General features: G+C 43.8%; 1 protein-coding gene across 1 annotated transcript; it reads right to left on the bottom strand.

Moving 5' to 3' along the window:
* Window positions 1–10200: 10200 nt before the first annotated feature.
* Window positions 10201–11456, bottom strand: LOC131979153 (olfactory receptor 1D2-like). Its single transcript, XM_059343077.1, has one exon. The coding sequence runs from the start codon at window positions 11454–11456 to the stop codon at window positions 10488–10490; it is 969 nt and encodes a 322-aa protein (XP_059199060.1). The 3' UTR covers window positions 10201–10487.
* Between the last annotated feature and the right edge of the window lie 6580 nt (window positions 11457–18036).

The raw sequence follows: 18036 nt of genomic DNA, 5'->3' as shown, positions 1-18036 counted from the left end.
TAATTTGCTCACATACTGATTCACAAACAATATACTTACCACCACCTACCATCTATCTTCACAGCATGGTATTCACAATCCCTTATATGAAAACATGGGGCGTCACACACACGCACATACACTTCCTCTTTTACAAATCTTACACTGTAAATGATCTTAGATTAGACCTTGTAGCTCTCTATACTCCATAGATTGTGTGCTTTTGTTTGCTTTACTTGTTTATTTAGAATAAATACCTTTTTGGAATATACATGCTGTCCATTTCTCCTTCAAGAATCGCCACCTTAACGCGGTGGAGGGGTTTGTGTGCTTCAGTGATCCTAGGAGCTGTGTTGTCGGGAGCATTAGCTCCTGGTAGGGTCTCCCAAGGCAAAGTGGTACCAGGGGAAGGGCCAGACTAAGAGCGATTCAAAGACCCTTATGAAGCGGCAACACAAAGAATGGAGTACCTCGCCCGGCACGGGTAAACTGGGGCCCCCTCTGGAGCCAGATCCAGGAGAGGAGCATGCAGGCGAGCGTCTGGTGGCCGGGCCTTCCTCCAGCGGCTAGCTCTGGAGACGTGGAGCTCCTCAATTGTTGAGGTGACTGGTAGGAGCTGTGGCCTGAAGGCCTGTCGTGGCTGCAACCCAAGAACCTGCTGGTAGACACCAGCAGTGAGGGAGGCCGTCAAGCTGAAGAAGGAGGCCTTTCAGTCTTGGCTGCCCGAGGGGTCTCCAGAAGCAGCGGGCAGGTACCATTCGGCCAGAAGGGCTGCAGCTGTGGCTGTCGCTGAAGCAAAAACTCGGGTATGGGAGGAATTCGGGGAGGCCATGGAGGAGGACTTTCAGTCGTCCTCAAAGAGGTTCTGGAAAACTGTTGGGCGACTCAGGAAGGGAAAGCAGGGCTTGGCCCAAGCTGTGTTCAGCGGGGGAGTAGACCTGCTGACCCAACCTGGGGATGTCCTCAGATGGTGGAAAGAGCACTTTGAGGAACTCCTTAATCCAGCCAAAAACATCCTCCGCAGAGGAGGCGGAGTCTAAAGACTCCAGTATCCCTGGCAGAAGTATTACAGTGGAATTACACTTCTCAGCCTCCCCGGGAAAGTCTACTCCAGGGTGCTGGAAAGGAGGCTCTGGCCGATTGTCGAACCTCAGATTCAGGAGGAACAATGTGGCTTCCGTCCTGGCCGTGGAACAACGGAACAGCGCTTTACCCTTGCAAGACTCCTGGAGGAGTCATGGGAGTTTGCTCATCCAGTCTACATGTTTTTTGTGGATTTGGAGAAGGCTTATGACCATGTCCCTCGGGGAGTCTTGTGGGGGGTACTGCTGGAATAAGGGGTTTGGGATCGTTGCTACGAGCTATCCGGTCCCTATATAACCAAAGTGAGAGCTGTGTCCGCATACTCGTTACAACGTCAAACACATTCCCGGTGGGTGTTGGCCTCCGCCAGGGTTGCCCCTTGTCTCCGATTCTGTTCATGGTCTTCATGGATAAGATCTCAAGGCGCAGCCGGGGGGTGGAAGGGATCTGGTTTGGTGACCTTAGAATTGCATCTCTGCTTTTTGCAGATGATGTGGTTCTTTTGGCTTCATCAAGCCGGGACCTCCAGCACTCACTGGGGCAGTTTGCAGCCAAGTGCGAAGCGGTTGGGATGAGAGTCAGCTCCTCCAAGTCTGAGGCCATGGTTCTCTGCCAGAGAATGGTGGTTTTCCCCCTCTGGGTGGGGAGAGAGGTATTACATTACATTACATGTCATTTAGCAGACGCTTTTGTCCAAAGCGACTTACAATAAGTGCATTCAACCTGATGGTACTAGACATAGACCATAGGAATCGAGTAAGTACATAACTTTAAGAGCTAACTGTCATTGCTAAGGAGTGCTATATGTTAAAGAAGAAAAGAAGAGAAAAGAAGAAGAAAATTTTTTTTTTTTTTTTTTTTAATATATATATATCTGTTAGGTGACCATGACTTAACCGAGGTATTGTTGGAAGAGATAGGTCTTCAGCCTGCGGCGGAAGATGTACAGGCTGTCTGAGGTCCTGATGTCGGTGGGGAGCTCGTTCCACCATTTGGGAGCCAAGACAGAGAAAAGTCTGGAAGAGGTTTTGAGGCGAGTTGACCCACGCAAGGTGGGAGTCGCTAGCTGTTTGGCTGATGCAGAGCGGAGAGGACGGGCAGGGGTGTAGAGTTTGACAAGGTCCTGGATGTAAGTAGGACCTGAACCGTTAGCAGCAGAGTACGCCAGAGCTAGAGTCTTGAAGCGTATCCGCGCAGCCACTGGTAGCCAGTGGAGGGAGCGGAGGAGAGGTGTTGTGTGTGAAAATTTGGGAAGATTGAAGACCAATCGAGCAGCTGCATTCTGGATGAGTTGTAGAGGTCGGATAGCTTTGGCAGGCAGACCTGCCATGAGGGAGTTGCAGTAGTCCAGGCGTGAGATGACCAGTGCCTGGACCAGGACCTGAGCTGCCTTCTGGGTGAGAAACGGGCGGATTCTCCTGATGTTATGCAGCAAGAATCTGCAAGATCTGGTGGTGGCGGTGATGTTTGTTGAGAGGGACAGTTGGTTGTCAAGAGTTACGCCAAGGTTTTTGGCGGTTTCTGTGGAGGCAACCACTGTGTCCTGGACAGTGATGTGGAAGTCAGTGGTGGGAGAGCCTTTCCCTGGGAGGTAAAGTAGCTCAGTCTTTCCCAGGTTGAGTTTGAGGTGGTGCGAGGACATCCACTGGGAGATGTCGGCCAGACATGCAGAGATACGTGCTGCTGCACGTGTTTCAGACTGGGGAAATGAGAAGATTAGCTGGGTGTCGTCGGCATAGCTATGATAGGAGAAGCCATGCGAGTGGATGAGGGAGCCAAGGGAGTTGGTGTAAATCGAGAAGAGGAGCGGACCAAGGACCGAGCCTTGAGGGACCCCGGTGGTGAGTAGACAGGGTTCTGAAACAGAACCCCTCCAAGTTACACGGAAGGTGCGGTCCTTGAGATAGGATTTGAGCAGAGAGAGGGCGGAGCCAGATACTCCCAGGTGATGAAGGGTGGAGATGAGGATCTGGTGATCCACAGTGTCAAAAGCTGCAGAAAGGTCCAGTAGAACCACAACAGATGAGAGAGAGGCCGCCTCGCCTTGTGAAGCTGTTCAGTCACAGCGAGAAGGGCAGTCTCTGTTGAGTGGCCCTTCTTGAAACCAGACTGGTGAGGGTCAAGGAGGTTGTTCCCATGCAGATAGGAGGACAGCTGATTGAAGATAGCCCGTTCCAGAGTTTTGGAGAGGAACGGCAGGAGAGAGACGGGTCTGTAATTGTCCACTAAGGATGGGTCGAGGGTGGATCTCTTTAGGAGAGGATTCACCCTCGCTTCCTTCAGAGAGTTAGGAAAGCAGCCAGTAGTCAAGGAAGTGTTGACAAGATGGGAGAGGAACGGGAGGAGATCAGGAGCAATAGACTGAAACAGGTGGGAGGGAATAGGATCCAGCTGACAAGTGGTAGGACGGGCAGAGGTTACAAGGCTGAGCACTTGAGGAGGAGACAGTGGAGTGAATGCTGAGAGGGAGGGAGACACTGATGGGGAGGGAGGAGAGGCAGGTTGTGAGACTGGATGGGTAAATGACGAGCGTATGTCCTCAATCTTCTTCAGGAAATGGTTGACAAAGTGGGTTGGTAGGAGGGAGGAGGTAGGAGGGGGAGTTGGAGGGACCAGGAGGTTTGTAAAGATGGAGTAGAGCTTCTTGGGGTTGGAGAATGAGGATTGGATTTTGGTCTGATAGAAAGAGCTTTTTTCGGCTGAGATTAAAGATGAGAAGGCAGCAAGAAGAGATTGGTAGTTGTGTAGGTCATCAGGGTGTTTAGTTTTCTGCCACTTCCGTTCTGCTGCCCGTAGGGGAGCTCTGGTGGCGCGCACAGAGTCCGACAGCCAAGGGGCAGGGGAGGACTTGCGCACTTTACGAGGAGTGAGAGGACAGAGTGAGTCAAGAGAGGAGGAGAGGGTGGCAAGGAGAGTGTCGGTTGCAGAGTTGGGCTGCAGAAGTGAGAATGAGTCCGATGAAGGGAGGGATGAGAGAACAGTTGAGGCCAGAGCAGGAGGAGAGAGAGAGCGAATGTTGCGGCGGACCAGTGCAGTATCTGTCGGTGAGGACAGACAGTCCGATCGGGAGAGTGGGAGAGAGAACTTGACAAAGTAGTGGTCAGAGACATGAAGTGGGGTTACAGAGAGATTGGTAGTCGAGCAATTCCTGGTGAAAATGAGATCGAGGAGGTTGCCAGCTTTGTGAGTAGGGGGTGATGAAGTGAGCAAGAGAGCGAAGGAGGAGAGTAGAAGTAGTAGGTCTGCTGACTTCTCGGGCTGGATGTTGAAGTCCCCGAGAAGGACAAGTGGTGGACCATCTTCAGGGAAGTTTGACAGTAGGACGTCAAGCTCCTCCAGAAATTCTCCAAGGGGACCAGGTGGGCGGTAGAGAACAACAATGGTTATTGGTGAGGGAGAGGTTATGGAGACAGCGTGGAATTCAAAGAACCGTGGAGAGAACTGTGGGAGTGGATGGAGGGAGAACTTCCAGTCACGGTTGATAAGAAGACCTGTTCCTCCACCCCTACCAGTGTGTCTAGGAGTGTGAGAGAAGGAGAAGGCAGCAGAAAGAGCTGCAGGAGTGGAGGAGTTGGTTGGTGTTAACCATGTCTCAGTGAGGGCAAGGAAGTCCAGTGATTGCTGAGCAGCAAAGCCAGAGATGAACTCAGACTTGCGACATGCAGACTGACAGTTCCAGAGTCCACCCTTGACGAGGCACTGAGTGTGCTTGGAGCGAGCGGGGTGCACAAGGTTGTGATAAGTGCGACAGGTTGTGCGAGGTCTGAAGAATCTTCTAGTTGAAACTCGAACTGGGATTGAGTACGTTGTCATGGTCAGGGCAGGAGGTACAAAGATGGTGCAAGGGGCCAAGCCACCAGCAGCCCCAACGGGGCTGCTGGTGGCTTGGCTGGTTTGAAATTTTTTTCACAATCTTAAAGCAAAATTACATTACCAGAGACTAGGAGCTAGGTTAAGTCCACACAAGATAAATGCACTAAAGATTCCAGCTAAATGTCACAGTTTTTAAAAGGGGCTGGCCACTCCCAGATACTTGAAAACAAAAGCTGCTAAATAGCCAATCAACAGGTAAAGTAGCTAGACAGTAGGGCTCTGAAAACTGACCTTAACTTTAAACTTAAACCAAGCAAATAAAGCAGAAAGCCCAGCAAGTAGAGAAACAAACTTAGGCAGAAACACTAAGCAACACTAAGCAACCTTTAAGCAAAACAATTAACAATCTTAAAGCAAAATTACATTACCAGAGACTAGGAGCTAGGTTAAGTCCACACAAGATAAATGCACTAAAGATTCCAGCTAAATGTCACAGTTTTTAAAAGGGGCTGGCCACTCCCAGATACTTGAAAACAAAAGCTGCTAAATAGCCAATCAACAGGTAAAGTAGCTAGACAGTAGGGCTCTGAAAACTGACCTTAACTTTAAACTTAAACCAAGCAAATAAAGCAGAAAGCCCAGCAAGTAGAGAAACAAACTTAGGCAGAAACACTAAGCAACACTAAGCAACCTTTAAGCAAAACAATTAACAATCTTAAAGCAAAATTACATTACCAGAGACTAGGAGCTAGGTTAAGTCCACACAAGATAAATGCACTAAAGATTCCAGCTAAATGTCACAGTTTTTAAAAGGGGCTGGCCACTCCCAGATACTTGAAAACAAAAGCTGCTAAATAGCCAATCAACAGGTAAAGTAGCTAGACAGTAGGGCTCTGAAAACTGACCTTAACTTTAAACTTAAACCAAGCAAATAAAGCAGAAAGCCCAGCAAGTAGAGAAACAAACTTAGGCAGAAACACTAAGCAACACTAAGCAACCTTTAAGCAAAACAATTAACAATCTTAAAGCAAAATTACATTACCAGAGACTAGGAGCTAGGTTAAGTCCACACAAGATAAATGCACTAAAGATTCCAGCTAAATGTCACAGTTTTTTAAAAGGGGCTGGCCACTCCCAGATACTTGAAAACAAAAGCTGCTAAATAGCCAATCAACAGGTAAAGTAGCTAGACAGTAGGGCTCTGAAAACTGACCTTAACTTTAAACTTAAACCAAGCAAATAAAGCAGAAAGCCCAGCAAGTAGAGAAACAAACTTAGGCAGAAACACTAAGCAACACTAAGCAACCTTTAAGCAAAACAATTAACAATCTTAAAGCAAAATTACATTACCAGAGACTAGGAGCTAGGTTAAGTCCACACAAGATAAATGCACTGGTACTGCCTCAAGCGAGGCAGTTCAAGTATCTCGGGGCCTGAGATGGACAGGCGGTTTGGTGCAGCGTCAGCAGTAATGTGGGCGTTGTACTGGACCATCGTGGTGAAGAAGGAGCTGAGCCTGAAGGCAAAGCTCTCGATTTACCGGTCCATCTACGTTCCAACCCTCACCTATGGTCATGAGCATTGGGTAGTGACCGAAAAAACAAGATTGTGGATACAAGTGGCTGAAATGAGCTCCCTCCGTAGGGTGGCTGGGCTCAGCCTTAGAGATAGGTTGAGGAGCTCAGACACCCGGAGGGAGCTCGGAGTAGAGCCCCTGCTCCTTCGCGTCAAAAGGAGCCAGTTGAGGCGGTAATGGATACCTCCCAGGTGCCTCCCGTTAGAGGTGTTCCGGGCATGTCCAACTTGTAGGAGGCCCCAGAGAAGACCCAGAACACGATGGAGAGATTATATCTCTCACCTGGCCTGGGAACACCTCAGTGTCCCCCAGGAGGAGCTGGACATTGTGGTTGGGGAGAGGGGCGCCTGGAATTCCCTGCTTAGCCTTCTGCCCCCGTGACCCGGCCCCAGATAAGCGGACGAGAATGGATGGATGAATGGATGGATGCTGTCCATTTAATGTTGCACAATATGAACGATATGCGAACCTCTTCTATCAACATAATTCCAAATTCCTTCAACTTCTACTAAATATATACATATGGTAATTTGATTATATTTATTAAGTTAATTATTAATCAGTATTCTAAAATGATAGTTTAGTAACTTTATTTAGGTGAATTGGCTATCTTTTCTCTGTTTTATAGAGTGGAATCGAAAGATGACTGAGTAAATCAAGTCATATAATTTATTATAATAAAAAAATATTTAGGATAATTATTTAAAATTCTAATAGCCATCTAACCACACTTTTGAACCGAGAGACCCACACAAGTGATGCTCAGGTTCATCCTTACATATTTGATATCCTTATGGGAGGGATAGCATTTGCAAATGCCCTTTTTAACATTTTTGATGCGAGGCATCCTATAACCTTATGAGATAAAATCCCTACATTAATAGTGCCCTGTGCAAGGTATTTATAAAAGATGCATCCAAAAATCCCTTCAGGTCCATATCATTTGTCACACACATTTGGTAGTTAAAAAAAGTCCCTCTCATATTGGCTACCACATCAAGACACAAAGACCTTGAGGAACACAAAAAAAAAACCATCCCGTTATTTGATATCAAAAGCTTTTGACATGTTGGAGATTTCTGCAAGAATTGCATTTTTATGTGATTAGGTGGTGAGAACTTCTGGGCGAAAAGTGAGCGTTGTAATCTGTGTATCTTCTGTTCAATCCATATCTGTTTGGAAATCAAAACACAAAAAAACTAAAAAACAATTTCATGTTGTATTTTTTTATTTTATTTTTTTCAAGTAAATAAACAGATTGTTTTTTCAAAATATGCCTGTAAAATAGGAATTGATTCTCATTTCTCATTTTTATTTTCCATGTCTCCCTGAATTATAAGAAGATGGGAAATGAGCCAAACAGAAAATGAAAAAAATGGGCATTTTGTCGGAAATACAGTCAAGCCAGCCGCCAATTGTATTCGTGATGCATGTATTCACTAGATATTACGGTACCAACGTGCTAGAACGATATGACAGCAGATGGGTCACTTTTAGGTGGAGGGTATACATCACTTTTGATTCAAGTGAAAAACAGGATTGAGAATGTGAACCATGGCTGAAACCACACACACCACCGACCCTCTAGATCCAGTTCCACATACAAAAGGGGACCAACTGACAGTTATGGATGTACAAGATTTCAGCCAGCGCTCCCTCCAGAAGAAACTAATGAGACTGTGGAGCAGAACCGCCAAAGACTGGTGGAGATTTACAGACAGGAGGGTATAGGTGGAGCTGAAAGAGCAGAGGTCAAAAATCTAATGGATCTCACATTCTGTCCGCAACGTTGTCATATAAATGCACTTCCACCACCTGACATTGAAGATATGAGAAACAAATGGCCTTTTCTTTTCACTCAGAAGGGCATATATGCTCATTTTGAGTTGCTCACAGACATCAGTGTGGTCCGTATGTTGGAACTCAGTATGGAGGAATGTGGTAGAGCCATCACACAATACTTCATTGGGAAACCTACCAACAAAGGTGTCAAGGATGTCCTTTCTAACTGAACATAATGAGATGGCACTTTGTGTTGTGCAGCTGCTTATGGCACACTTTGGAGAGAACCTAACAGGGCTAGTCCTTCTTACAGATGTAAGTTTATATTGTCTTTCTTGGCCTGTGTTTTTTTTTATTCTAAATGACTTATCTATTTATTCACAGCTGGTTGACTGAGGAAACTCCAGAAGCCCACCTCTTTTACTTCAAGGTCTCGAGGTAACTTACTTTGTCTTTATCTGTTCCCCCACAGATGTCTGCTACCCCAGCTGATATTGAGACTACCCTCACTCTGCCCGCAAGTCCTCGCCTGATACTGCCTGGTATGCATTTTATTGATAGACATTTTAAATCAGATCAACCATTGTTTTTTTAGTCACAGATGTTTATGCAAGGTGAGATGTATTCTGATGTTGTTATTGTTTGAAGTTTCAGGAGGAACAGGGCAAGCCATGACTGGACTCTGGATGATCACCCTTGAGGGACGTGTCATATCTGAGGGCATCACACCAACCTTTTTGACAGGACTTGCTGCTGTGTTTGCGATATACATTATCTTCAACCTGCAGTATCAAGAAGAGGCAGCCTGCACTGTGGAATTCATTCAGAGGTAAGACTCCATTAATTTCCTTGTCGTCATTATAGGTTTTTATTTTTGGACAATTGCAATTCTTGAAACCTGATAACCACAAATCATTACTACACATATATTTTGGATTTTTTAACATAAGATGATATTAGTTACTCACCAGAATTAACACATACATTGACTCAGGCAGGCAGTTATGTAATCAGAAATCTCCCTGCCAGCTGGTCGTGGTTGTTGAACAAATTAGTAACAGAACATGGGGGCGGGTAACAAAAACATTTCAAGTTACACGCATAACGAACACAAACCATTCATAAAACAATACAACATAAACTGAGTTATTCTGCTTTTGATTATCCTGTCCAACCTCTCTATTTCTTGAAAATATTTTCTGAGCCGATTCTCATACTACCTTATGATATCAGTACCTTATGTTACATAACCCAAACTATCCCCTTAACCCTCTGGAGTCTCCAAAAGCACCAAATCATGACTTCTTCATCACATCCAGACTAGAAAACAAAGCAGCGTGGAGTTCTACTGTAAATTTACCTCTAAAGTTCTGGCTGTAAATTCCATGAGGCCAGTTTCAGTTTGATGATGATATACCAAGTTTGACAAGATCAAATATAGTATAATAGTAGTATAATAGTATAAAATGATAGAACTGGATGTAACCCTCTTATGTGTTATATTTGACACCTTTGTTCACATTTGCAACATTTAAAATTCTTCATCGAGCATGATAGTGTTTTGCATCTCTGCTACCAGCACTTTACTGTTATTTTATAGGAAAATTATTTACAGCGTATCTCTTATTTGGGAAAAATTCAGAATTGCATTTTATGAAGTACTGGCATTTTTAGTGTTTCCATAAACCAAACATAGTCCTCCAATCATTTAAGTACATGATAAAATAAGACAACAGTAATTAGTAATGATGAAAACACATTTTATTATTCTGTAAGTTTTTGTAGCAGATTTCTTACTGGACAAAGAGGTTGATTATTACACATGGACAGAAGTGTCATTGTTTTCTACATCACGCATTCAAATAATAATAATAATAATAATAATTACCTCCTAATTGTGTGCAATTCACAATATATCTGAATGTTTATCAATATTTTTGTGTGGTGTTATGTTTTGCATCATCTCTTTTCCAGACTCAGAACCTGTGTAGTGTGATTGACTGCTGTAGTTTTGTACAACATTCATTTTCTTCCTTTCTTACTGTTCACTATATTAAAGTTTATTTGCACTGCAAACAATAAAAATGTCATCATGCATGGTGTTTTTATGAAGTTATGTATGTAAAGCTGCCACAATTTCTGCTCAGAATGGAATTGTTCAAATGTATAAATTCAATTGCTTCACAATTTCCTATTATACAAATAAAGTTCCTCTTGCAGTTTGTATTGGTGCTGTATTTAAAATTATTTTCATTCATTTTAAGCGTCTTGTGGAAGTTGCCATACAGTCGAATTTATGCTGACTTTTAACACACAAAAACTGCATAACTCTGTTTCTTATTTTTGTCAGTTTGAGACCATATATGAGGGGATTAATCAATGGAGGAACAAGGAGAAATTCTATAGCCATAAAATTATTGACACTTTGTGGAAGATCTTTTGAGCCAAATCTGATGTACAACAAATCAAAGCCCAAACATACAAAAAAAGTAAATAAGCAGAATACATGTGGCAGACATGTTTGCATAAACTTTGTCCTGTTCTCTTTGGATGTAAGGCATGTTCTGATCAGATTTGCATAAGACCAAATAATAAAAATGAAATGGCCAAAATAAAAGGTATAATTAAAAGCTGGAACAGCAACATGTGCTATTGAGGCAGAACAAGCAAGTTTACCAACCAAAAAGTTAATACAGTAGATCTTCGGTATGTGTGAGCCACATAACCTTAATATTGCTGTTGTTATTGTACTAGTGAGCATCAAACAAATGGATATAAGCCAAGCAAAAAACACAAACACACAAACCTTCTGTTTAGTCATCACAGAGTGGTACACCAGGGGGTGACAGATGGCCACATATCTGTCATAGGCCATCAGAACAAGAAAAGAGAAATCTGCATTAACCGAGGAGTGCAACACAAAGCTCTGCAGAAGACATCCAGCATACGAGATAACATGAGTGGTAGACAGAAGATCCTTGAGGAATTTGGGGTAGAAACCTACTGTCCCATAGAGTCCATTGATGCACAGATTACAGAGGAAGATATACATGGGTCCATGAAGGTTTTTGTCCACAATGATTGTCAGAATGATGGTTAAATTTACCAGCCAAATCACACAATAACACAATAAAGTGAGAACAAAGAGAATAACTCTGTAGTTTGTTGTCCCGCTTAAGCCTGACAGAGTAAACATAGTAACTGTTGAAACATTGTCCATCATAAAACTTGACGTTTTTTAGATGTTGATGCCATACAGAGAACACGTTGCATTTACAAACCCAACGATAAAGGATTTCCAGCTCTGTGTCTGTCCAGCTCCTGAATGTTTTCATTTCAGTTTATAATCTTTCATTGAAGCAAACACATAATATAACTATCCAATCAGTGAGAAGGAATAGGATGGAAAACACCTCCCACTAAGAAGCAATAATCCAAACTAAAAAAAAAAAAAAAAAAAAAAGAAAACACTGGAAACTCACTACAAATGGGATGGGGAGCTTTTTTTCTGGTGGGCTGGAGAAATTAAGAAATTTTGATCTGTAAATGATCTCTTTACTTTTATTTGGTTTGCCAAACACAACATTATCGTGGAAAAATAAAAACTATATCGCACCATATGAGGGGCTCACAATATTAAGATTAAGATTCCCTTATTGGTCCCACAACAGGGAAATTCAACCTCTGCATTCAACCCATCCTTTTCACACACTAGTAAATACACCATCCTTAGGAGCAGTGGGCAGCACATTACTGTGTGCACAGGGAGCAGTGGGGGGCTTGCTCAAGGGCACTTCCGTCCTTGACCTGTCAGTCCTGGAATTCAGACCACCAAAACTCTGGTTACAAGCCAGTTTCCTAACCTCTAGGCCACAAACTGCCCAATGCCATGGCACATGTTTGATAAACAAGCCACTAGCTTTTATTTGCTGGATCAAGGAGGTTCTGTGTATTGTTAAGCTGGAAAAATAAGGTTCTCTCTCAGAGATTCTTAACTCCTGAACTTTTCTTCCCCTTTTATAGACAAATATGGGGGGTCTGCAGGGGGCGATAGCAGGTCACCAGTAGATGTCACATATAAGTGGTGTACACCATCTGAAAACTGGGACCTGCAGATTAATTTGAGATGCAGCTCATCACTGTTTGTCAAGTTGTATTAGTCATAGTTCTGTAATACAAATTATTAAATTATTTATAGTATTATGAATGTCATTCTGATTTTCAATTATTTCTAACAAGTTGTTGGAGCTATTTTTTGAGTCTGTTGAACCATTTTGGTTCTCTGACAAGGGACAGTCAGATGACTCTTCATGCGTTTATGACACCTATAGATCACATCATTGGTCAAGAGACCTGTGACACCACAGGTGGTCTACTATAAAGAGCCAGCAACCCCTCTTCTCTTCCTCTTGTTCTACTGACCTTCCAGAGGGACACAGGGTCTGGTTCCCCCCAGAAACAAAAAACCCCTCCCCCTCTTCTTCTCACCTCCAGCCACACAAAGGGCCAGGTGCACAAGCTCGGGCCTGTGCTGTGCCGACCTCTCCTTAAACCAACTCCTGTCTGACCTGCGCACCAAAAGTGGGATTATTGAACACACGTTTGCTGCAATTGCCAGAGAGACATTAATGAACCAGAACAAGCAGAAACTTAATTTGCAAGATGGCAAATTATTGAAACTCAGCCTGAAACCAAACCTACTTTTGACACCCTCTCCACCGAAAGGATTTCTCCCCTTTCTCAACTGGACTGTGGTAATGAAAATGGGCTCAGATAAGAATATAAGCAAAGACTTCAGTACAAAGTATTTGACCTGTAATCAATTATTTGGTTTATGTGTTTTTAAGTATAATTATTGTAATATTTTGTGTAGCCACATCATTTGAAGTTTTATGTAATCTTGCTTTACACAGACATTACACAGACAAGTTGTACATGTAAACTAACTTTACTAACTTGCTCACAAACTGATTCACGACCACCTACCATCTACCACCTACCTTCACAGCAAGGTATTCTCGATCCCTTGTGTGAAAACACGGGGCCTCACACACATTCACACACACACACACACACACACACACACTTCCTCTTTTACAAATCTTACATTGTAAATAATCTTAGATTAGACTTTATAGCTCTCTTGACTCCATAGATTATGTGCTTTTGTTTGCTGTACTTGTTTATTTAGAATAGGGTCTGGCTCCAGGAGGGGAGCACGCAGGCGAGCATCTGGCTGGGCATCGTCCACGGGGCCCGGCCGGGCTCAGCCCGAAGAAACCACGTGGACCCGCAAACCTTTGGGCCCACCACCCGCAGAGTTAATCGTAAGGGTCGGGTGCGTAGAGAGTCAGGCGGCAGGCGAAGGCGGGTACCTGGGCATGCTGACCCTCTCCAGTGGCTAGCTCTGGAGACGTGGAACGTCACCTTGCTGGTGGGGAAGGAGCCCGAGCTTGTGCGGGAGGTGGAGCGTTACCAACTAGAAATAGTTGGGGTCACCTCCACGCATAGCGTGGGCTCTGGAACCAACTCCTGGAGAGAGGCTGGACTCTCTCTTTTTCCGGAGCTGCCCAGGGTGAGAGGTGCCGGGCGGGTTTGGGGATACTCACAAGCCCCAGGCTGAGCGCCGCTGTGTTGGAGTTCTCCCTGAGGAACAAGAGGGTCGCCTCCTTGCAGCTGCAAGTTGCGAGGAGAAGGTCTCTGACGGTGTTGTGTATTAATTTGAAAATGTATTAAAATATCAGACATATAGCAGTTTAAAAATGCATTACATATGGTTTGAGAAACACAGAAATCGGACCAACAGTCACAGTCTCTTTACAGGAAACTCCTGCTTGATTAAGATATGAGCAGCTATGAGTTAGACCTGACACACGAACATTAGGTATAAAGTAACAGAAATAGGAATACTATTCTATCCTTGGTTCGAACAGCAGTTGCTGTTCGAACCAAGAACCTGCTTTGTGTATCTTGAATATTGTATCTGTTTTGTGAAACTTGTCAATAAATCCCGCACAGGGCTGTCTTTTTAGAAAGGCTGTCTTTTTTAGTTGTCTCTTAAGATTTTCCAACACAATGGTGCCCGGAGGGGGGTTATTGGGAGGAACGGCCTGCCCGATCTAAACTCAAATGGTGTTCTGTTATTGGACTACTGTGCAAGTCACGGATTGTCCATAACGAACACCATGTTTGAACATAGAGTTGTTCATAAGTGTACTTGGTACCAGAGCACTCTAGGCCAAAGATCGATGATCAATTTAATTATCGTATCGTCAGATCTGCGGCCGCATGTTTTGGACACTTGGGTGAAAAGAGGAGCAGAGCTGTCAACTGATCACCACCTGGTGGTGAGTTGGATCAGGTGGCTGGGGAGGATGCTGGACAGACCTGGCAAACCCAAATGTGTGGTGAGGGTGAACTGGGAACGTCTCGCGGAGGCCCCTGTCTACAGGATCTTTAACTCACACCTCCAGAAGAATTTCTACAGCATCCCGAGTGGGTTTGGGGACATGGAGTCCGAATGGGCCATGTTTAAAGCCTCAATTGTTGACGCGGCTGGTAGGAGCTGTGGCCTGAAGGCCGTCGGTGCCTGTCGTGGTGGCAACCCAAGAACCCGCTGGTGGACACCAGTGGTGAGGGAGGCTGTCAAGCTGAAGAAGGTGGCCTTTCGGTCTTGGCTGCCCCAGGGGTCTCCAGAAGCAGCGGACAGGTACCGTTTGGCCAGAAGGGCTGCAGTTGCGGCTGTCGCTGAAGCAAAAACTCGGGTATGGGAGTAATTCGGGGAGGCCATGGAGGAGGACTTTCGGTCGGCCTCAAAGAGGTTCTGGAAAACCATCGGGCAACTCAGGAAGGAAAAGCAGTGCTTGGCCCAAGCTGTGATCAGCGGGGGCGGAGACCAGCTGACCCGACCTGTGGATGTCCTCAGATGGTGGAAAGAGCACTTCAAGGAACTCCTTAATCCAGCCAAAACGTCCTCTGCAAAGGAGGCAGAGTCTAAAGACTCAGGGGAAGACTCATCAGTATCCCTGGAAGAAGTCACCAAGGTAGTCAAAAAGCTGCCCGGAGGCAAGGCGCCAGGGTTGAATGAGATTTGCCCTGAGATGCTGAAGGCTCTGGACACTGTTGGGCTGTCATGGTTGGGAAGCCTCTTCAGTGTCGTATGGAAGTCTGGGACAATACCAGTGAATTGACAGACCAAGGTGGTGGTTCCTATTTTCAAAAAGGGGGACCAGAGGGTGTGTTCCAGTTACCATGGAATTACACTTCTCAGCCTCCTGGGAAAGTCTACTCCAGGGTGCTGGAAAGGAGGCTTTGGCCGAGTGACGAACCTCAGATTCAGGAGGAACAATGCGGCTTTCGTCCTGGCCATGGAACAACGGACCAGCTCCGAGACTTCTGGAGGGGTCATGGGAGTTTGCTCATCCAGTCTACATGTTTTTTGTGGATTTGGAGAAGGCTTATGACCGTGTCCCTCGGGGAGTCTTGTGGGGGGTACTGCGGGAATATGGGGTAACAGGCTCGTTGCTACGAGCTATCCGGTCCCAATATACCCAAAGTGAGAGCTGTGTCCACATACTCGGCACAAGGTCAAACACGTTCCCGGTGGGTGTTGGCCTCCGCCAGGCTTGCCCCTTGTCTCCGATTCTGTTCATGGTCTTCATGGACAGGATCTCAAGGCGCAGCCAGGGGGTGGAAGGGGTCAGGTTTTGTGACCTTTGAATTGCATCTCTGCTTTTTGCAGATGATGTGGTTCTTTTGGCTTTGAATTATAAGAAGATGGGAAATGAGCCAAACAGAAAATGAAAAAAAGTGGGCATTTTGTCGGAAAATACAGTCAAGCCAGCCGCCAATTGTATTCGTACAATGTATTTCCTAGATATTACTGTACCAACGTGCTAGAACGACCTCCAAAATAAAATCAGTTAAACTGTATTTCTGTCTAATTTCAAATTGCAATTAAGAGAAAACTATCCATAATCAGACTCATTTTACTTCAGATTGACAGTGGGGACCCTCAGGATGTCCCGCAGCTGATTAAAGGACATGCTGATGTATCATTTCAAAATAAAAGACCTTTGAAATCTCAGACAATATGCTATTTTTCCTCTAATTAAAAATGGCAATTCTGAAATTATACATCAGAATGTCTTGCAGTCAGCTGAGCATGCCTGTGCTGCATTTTGTATGGAACCACATGGACCTAATGAAAGAGGTCGCAGCCGCGGGAACCTCGGGGTTATAGAACCCTGACGACATGACCACTAAATTGCAAAATGTGAATTTTCAAAATCAACATTTGGACCCTTATTCTCATACTTGATATCCTGGTCATGCATTGTGTTTAAAAAAAGAAAAAGTGGGACTTTTGTATAATATATAATGTAAATGAAAGGTTGATTATAGAAAAAACAGGTCACTTTTCGTTTTGCTTTCCGTGTTTTGATTTCCAAACTGATATGTATTGAACAGAAGATACAACAGCTACACTACCATCAACTATCAGTTTTGACTGTGGTGTGATACTTGACAAATGGTTCTTAAAGCAACAGCCATTGGTTTTTTTTTACACTCTGGTTTTGCATGCTGCTTGAAGGGTAACTGACTATCCTTCTAGCTTTGAATACTCCAAAATAGGGCTGCACATTTCATTCAAAAATTTTTTTTGCACAAAAGCATGAAGACTAGTATCGCCATAACAGTATTTGTTTAAGATTTTTTTTAAAAAGTGTCCAAATACCATTCTGAATTGAGTTGTGTGCCATTGTAGAGATGTCCAGGCAAATTAATAATATTCTAAAGACTTTTTTTTTTTTAAAATGCATTGGTATGGATCCTGGCAAAAAGTCACAACTTGATCATTTTTATATTTCTAGTGAAAATGAGAATAATGATGCAACATATACTGCCCTACAAAGAAAAAAGGCAGTAACTGCATTTTTGGTCAGAAATGAGTTATTATAATTTTCATGACATTCAAGGCATCCTTTGCTATGTGACAAAACATCTTATCTCAAATGTGTGTCGTTTTGGAGAAAAATGGTAGTCGTTTGTACAGTAACTGCAAAAAGCCCTGGTGAAGTACAGCTTAGCAATGTGAGACTTTAAGCAGCCTTTTCAGCACCAGAACAGCTTCCGGGTGGAAAATATTGACCTAAAATGGTCAAATTAGTTTGGGTTTGGTATATCCATGCTCAGGAAAACAAATGGTTCCAATTATTTCAAATACAGTATATCAAACACACCCAGAGCCCAAGTTGTGGCAAAATAGTTTTCGGAGAATCTACTGCCTTTTTCCTTGGTATGGTGCCACGTTTTTTGGTAAGTAATACAAAGCAAGAATACAGTTACTGCAAAATAGGGGTAAAATATAAAATTAAATATGAGGATTGATATGTACAAATGATAAGCTAATATAAAGTAACAAAACAGCCACATGTCCAATAATACACCTACAACTACTGAGGCTGGATTACAGGATAACTTTAAAGTCATTTTTCTCAGTTCTGCACTCTGCGTAGTTACTGCCTTTTTGCTTTGTAGGGCAGTATACCCATCATAATTATTACAATTACATATTTTTTCATGCAATCCTACTGAAGATAATAAATGCTAAGTGAAACAAGGCATACATGATCAGGGACATATTTATTTAAAGACACAGACGATTGTAAGAAAATCAAATGTGAGAATCATTTGGAGAAACATTTAAAAAAGGAGATAAATGCAGTTGGCTTGTCTGAAATGCCACAGAAAAACTGATGAAAATTGCTTTCTTTCAATGTGTAAATACTGTACAACATGTA

This window comes from Centropristis striata, chromosome 10 (genome assembly GCF_030273125.1).
Source record: "Centropristis striata isolate RG_2023a ecotype Rhode Island chromosome 10, C.striata_1.0, whole genome shotgun sequence".
NCBI classification, from domain to species: domain Eukaryota; kingdom Metazoa; phylum Chordata; class Actinopteri; order Perciformes; family Serranidae; genus Centropristis; species Centropristis striata.
The sequence above is the reverse complement of the archived record's forward strand: the minus strand, read 5'-3'. Positions and strand labels throughout refer to the sequence as shown.

Excerpts from the sequence above, each read along its gene's own strand:
- LOC131979153 (XM_059343077.1), bottom strand. The coding sequence starts at position 11,456 with ATGATGGACAATGTTTCAACAGTTACTATGTTTACTCTGTCAGGCTTA.